Genomic DNA, 6,023 nt, shown 5'->3' on the forward strand with positions numbered 1-6,023 from the left:
ACAAACAATAGCAACGTAAAAGTATAACAATTTGTATTCAAAATAATAGGTGGGGATCGACGTAATCATACGGGTGGGCCAATAGAATCACTGTCGAAATAAAATGTCAAATCTTCCAATCCAGGCATGGGAGAAGAACATTTGGAAATTTTCAAACCTTGATCCAACTTTTCAAAGGTAATGCATGTGGAACAGACTCGGAAATTATTCTAGTCGTTCGAGTGGTACAAATAACTGGGTTATATATATATATACATTGGTGTTGACAAACGATTCCTAGAGAGATTGAATTCCGAGAAGCGTGAGCAGAAATGTCGATGCCCGGGCAGAAACCTGGTTTACATTCGTAACTAAATATATATATATTTCCACCCGTGTCTTTTATAATAATGATGTATTATTTCCACAACGTTAGAGAGAGAAAAACGTCAAGCCTTAACATTATAAAACAGTTATGGTAACTCCTATTCATAGAATATGTGAGCGAAGTAGGCCTATTTTGAAATCAGTGTGTCATATGCTATTCAAAACAAATCATTGTGTCATGTCTCACGGATTCCTCAAAACAAGTCCAAGTAGTGTGTTAACGTGTGGGAACAGCAAGTGCATTAATACAATGTTCAAATGCTATTCATTCGAACCACTGACGCATTGAAGGAATACCTTTAGATCAAGTTATTGATCCCTTGACTACAAATCATTGAATATGAACAACACCTTGGACTCCTTGGACTACAACTATCACGCACATAATCTGAGCACATAATTGTATTAACTTTGTCAATAACAGTTTCTATTTGAGACGAATACATGATATCTATAATGCCACCTATGCATTTCCATGATAAGACTGAAAACGTTTGCCAAGATAGTGGCGTTATATAACAACCCATTACTGTATATATTTATATGAAACCCATGTCGTTTCCACCCATTAAATATTCCCGCTAGACCCAAGACATTGTCCTTACCCTGACGTACATATTGTAGAACACAATCAAGTGCAACTAAAAAGATGTTTTCACAGTAACACCTCCAGTGAAATATTTTTCTAAACCCCAAAAAAACTCCAACCTTTACAAGAAATACGCTTTATATGCAAATTCATGTTTCTTAAATAATACATCTATATTTAAACGTATATATTTGATCACAGATTGTATAAACATGTATATATTAAGACCACCGTTAACTGAGTGGTCTATCCTTCAAGTAATGCTTAGTCCTATTATTGAGAATCACTGTTATGTTATATTCTTGAGTTCACGTTGAAGTCATCAAAAGAATTTTAGCATTTCAATAGGAGAAATATCGCACGATTGTTGACACAGGATGTAGTCATATCCAAGTAGACTAGTAATGTTTAATAACACTGGAATATTCCATGAGTAGCGAACCTTGATTATCGCAGAGAAAAGTCATTGGATTTCCAGAAATTAACAGGAGAGTTGGTGATGAATAAGTTATATCACATCACATTGAGGTTTTAAAATGGAATTAAATTTATTATAAATCTATAAATATAACACTTTAATCCGCTGTCTGGCAGTATATGATTCCCTAGAACCACGTGTTCGGGAGCTTAGATCAGAGTCTTTAAAATCTCTACCTAGATAGTTCCTGATACCACCACTGCCACTACTGTTGGAGTCTGTGTGTTTGTTTCTCTCTTTGGATGGTGTAGAGCTGTTCTTTCCTCCAGATCGCGAAGATCTCATGGATTCCATGTGCTGTAGATGCTGATCTGGGGAATTCTTAACATACTGTCTCGGTGGTAGCGGAGGGGGTGTTTGTTTTGGAATGGTGCCATTTTCGGTGCCAGTAGAAGGTCTTGGGGGGAGAGGTGGTGGTTCGTCTGAATTATTGCTGTTACTGTTGGAAGAACCCGTATTGGTGGTCACCACTCCATAAATATTGCCACTAGCAGTGATATCTGGATCCGCGTCAAGGTTTATTTTTTTGGGATCTGTGGGACGGTATTTATCATGATAACTCACTTTTTGTCCGGATTCCAGAGCTCTTACACGAGCCCTAAAATCATCCAAAGGTTCATAAGCGGGTTCTTCCCAATAACTCTCTTCATCAGAGTCGTAAGTCAGTTTAATTTTGGGCGTAGGACCACCGTCCCTCACATACTGATAAAGAGTATCGATTTCGTCCATTAACATATCTTCGCGACTTTTGGATCGCCTGATGCTAGACTGGGGAGCTTCAGACAGTTTTTGGGGACTTGAAAACACATTTGAGCTTGAGCCCTTCTTACCTCTTAACACAGATTCCGGTAAATTAACCAATAAATGTATTGTATTATGATAATTGGCTACCATTTTATTGCATTTAATTAAAGTCATTCGGTAGGCTTCACTAGATTTAATCTCATCATGATTAACAGCTGATGTCAAATATAACTGGGCATCAGCGGGGACCGGTAAAATCCTAATATGATTTTTCTCCAAAGGTGACATAAATGCTGTTTCATCGGTATACACCCAGTCGAGTCTAATTAAGGTGGAAAACCTACTTGGGTCAACTTTGGGTTTTATACCCTGTATTAGTTTAACTGTTAATGGTAGTCTGAAGCGGCGAATGATATCTTTAATTGAAAATACACCAGTCACATCTCTCGCTCCTGCTATGGGAGTAAATAAACCTTTTTGATCGTAGCTTAGGTAGACACTATCACCTTTCGAGTCTTCACAACGAAGTAGTTTGACTTTAGTGTTTGCTGACGGGGCTGGGAACGACAAATCACCACAAAGTTTTAACTGTTCTCCAGCTGGAATTATCTTAGTTTTATCAAACGCCGTTAATTTTCCTTCGCCGTTTGCTAAATAAGCCCTTATACTTTCTCTCACTAAACACCTTTGAGGGAAAAGTCTCGCTAATTCTAACACACTTGCTATGGGTCTCGCTGACTTTCCATCTTCAGAAGCAATTTCGAACCATCCTTGGTACGCAATAGGGATCGCTAGTCTTTGTTCCATTGGCACTAATTTCATTATAGGTTGTCCTCGTTTAGATGTACCATCCACACGTCTTAAACTATGGGCAAGAACTTTGACTCCCATTTTCACTGAATGTATATACACTTCTTGATGCTGTTTATGTAATGAAAACTTAGAAATACCAATACTCATATATTGTCCTTTAACCACTTTCGCTAATCCAGGAACGGGTCTCTTAGAGGAGAAATCCTTCAATGGAATAACAACATCGGATTCCCACAGCGGGACCGGTAGCATAGGTGTGTCTGTCATTGCGGCCATGTTACATATCTATGACTGTTGGTGGTGTACAGTCAGTGAATAAACGAAGCGTATAGTTGTATCGACCCGAACAACCAAGCTATTCAACACCAAATGTCTGACGTACTGGCAGGACCAGTTTCTATATTAGGAAATTTCCGTCAGCGTTCGTAGCGAGGCGGACAGGTATAAGTGTTTTGCTCTGATATCCAGTCTCTTTTTAGCAGTTGACATTTTACCAAGCCTGCTCGCTTGATAATCGGATGTGACAAAGTATAAACATTTGTTGAGATCCGAGTCTTAAAGGATTAAGACGGTAAACAAACCGTAAAACCTAAAGAAAACAGACAAAAGAAAATTTTAATCCAACGCAGACTTTACGACGAGAAACTGATTGAAAGAGAATAGGTGACAGGCTTCAAATCCTGATCACTACATTCTTCGAACCACGAACAACAAATCTTTTTAATCTGTTTTTTTTCTGTTGTTTTTTGTTTTTTGGGGTTTTTTTTACAAAAAAAATGATAAGGAATTGACACACGTTCTGAAGAACGAATGTATGCCAAAACTGTATCGATTTTCTTAAAGCATACATAAGAATTGATTAGTATGGATGTTAAGGATAAGTTTGCTTATTAAAATAACCCATTACATGGGGGGGGGGATAATGGAAGGGATATTCCTATTCTCAAAATTCTTGAAACGGAAACTAAATGCATAACTTTTCCATTCAAAATTTTAATACCAGTTCTGTATGGAACAACTCTTTATTTTGTGTTTTTAATTCCTAATTCACAGTTATCAACTCATATTTCTTCATTTCTTATCGTATTTCGACATTTTGTATACTAAAATTAACATTTATATCTTAAAATCAATCAGACATTTTGTTTAATTCAATTGTACATTTACATTTTATCAGAAACATGCAGCGAAAAACAAATCTCGAACAATAAATTTCAAATTACAAATCTTGCAAAACAAATGCTAAATTTTAATATACAAATGTCGAAATACGACAACAAAAATGAAGAAATACGTATTAAGGACTTTGTGAATTAAGAACCAACAACAATTAAGAACACTGAATAAAGAGCAGTTTGACCTTCCATGTCCTGTATTCTTTTTTAAACATTTATCCTATTTCTTAAAATGATGTTATTTATTTGGGGCGGGGAAGACATCTCTTTATTTATTGAACTTTTCAAAATACGAAATATATTTTGTTTAATTTTAATTGAAATAGAGTAAATTGGAATTTGTCGTGTCACAATTCACACTTTAAAAACAATATCACTGAGAATATTTGGACAGCTACCCTAAACTTTAGGTACAGGTGAACAAATAATCCTTAATTACGGGTCAAACAATAGTTCCCTAAAGAAAACACGGATTGACCTTTTTAGCCCCAGTAAGACTTTCGCAGTTCTAATAATACGCCTATTGTTATTAGATTATACCTGATTGTCCATTAGAAGCCATTTTCCCTATTACGTAATTTTTATATACATATCAATTAATATCGTGTCACAGAAACAGAACCAACTAATTTGTATAACTTTTATTGACTTGTGTTAGCACAATATAAAGAAAGCAATTAGGTGATGGTATTTTATTAGATGCACTTGTATGTACCATAATTAACCATGTTTACCCCTCGGATCTGGCAAGGGGTCTTAAGAATACTGTGCTGTACTTATAAATTTAAACTTAACCGGTAGATGGTATTATAGGTGAACTTTTATTTACCGTAAAAAAAACATCTTGCAATAAATACATATTCAGTCTTGTGTGTAAATTCTAACGTAATGTTTTATTACAAGTACATATTGGATGCACGTATATTCTGCCTCGGGCATGACACGTGTCACTAACTACCGCTACATAGATTGATGTAACGTGAGTGGTCATCCACCGTCATCAGCCAAGTTGTTGAAATACAGATATATAACTTAAACTTCCAACTCGATTTAAAAATAAGGTCTATTCTGTTCGCCGGCTTCATTAGGGTTTTATTGTATCATGGTTATTTCACTATTTAAAATTTTGTATGGAAAAAGCTAGTGCTCTTGAGCAAATCGTTTCTTGGATATTCAGCGCTTTATAAACAGATGATTATTATAATTATTAGGATATAATACACTGATTTGTCTTTACGATTTCTAATCACCTTTTCTAGAGCAACTGAATTGCCAGACTGTCACATTAGTGATCTTTGTTAACCTCTGAACTTATTCATCTAACCTAATGAAATGAAATGGGGTTTAACGTCCTACTGTTCTGCTCCTATACTGGGCTAATGAAGACGGACATACGTCATACAGTGTGCTATGAGGGAAATTTACGTGCATTCCAATGTATACACGGGACCTCGGTTTTTCGTCTCATCCGAAAGACAAGACAGCTGTCCTTGTCAGGCCCTCCGTTCTGCACCACTGACAAGGGGAAACCACGTCGGAAAATCCAGATGAACTTTCTCGGCCAATGCAGGGATCGAACACCCGACCTCCAGTCTAGCGAGCCAGCGTCTTAACCACCTAGCCACTGTGGCTCCCACTAATCTAATGATAAATGTACAGATATTAAACAACTTTGTTAATATTCCAAATAAATGAGGAGTGGTATCGGGTGTTCTAGGTGGTATTATGTGTTCTGTATTTAATGGCATCAGATATGACTGGCAGTTACTAGTACTAGACTGCAACATCGATTCCTTATGTAAGCAGACTTTAAATAAAGTCAATTCACTGATTATGTACGTCTTCATTATATTAAACA

The 6,023-nt window shown here is 36.4% G+C and overlaps 1 protein-coding gene across 1 annotated transcript; it reads right to left on the minus strand.

Annotated features, from left to right (window-relative positions):
• Positions 1-1,075: 1,075 nt before the first annotated feature.
• LOC126818248 (uncharacterized) lies at positions 1,076-3,377 on the minus strand. The gene has a single exon (XM_050545557.2). It carries the CDS (start codon positions 3,264-3,266, stop codon positions 1,515-1,517), a length of 1,752 nt encoding a protein of 583 aa, XP_050401514.1. The 5' UTR covers positions 3,267-3,377; the 3' UTR covers positions 1,076-1,514.
• Positions 3,378-6,023: the final 2,646 nt, after the last annotated feature.

The sequence above is a fragment of the Patella vulgata genome, chromosome 4 (assembly GCF_932274485.2).
Source record: "Patella vulgata chromosome 4, xgPatVulg1.2, whole genome shotgun sequence".
Lineage (NCBI taxonomy): Eukaryota > Metazoa > Mollusca > Gastropoda > Patellidae > Patella > Patella vulgata.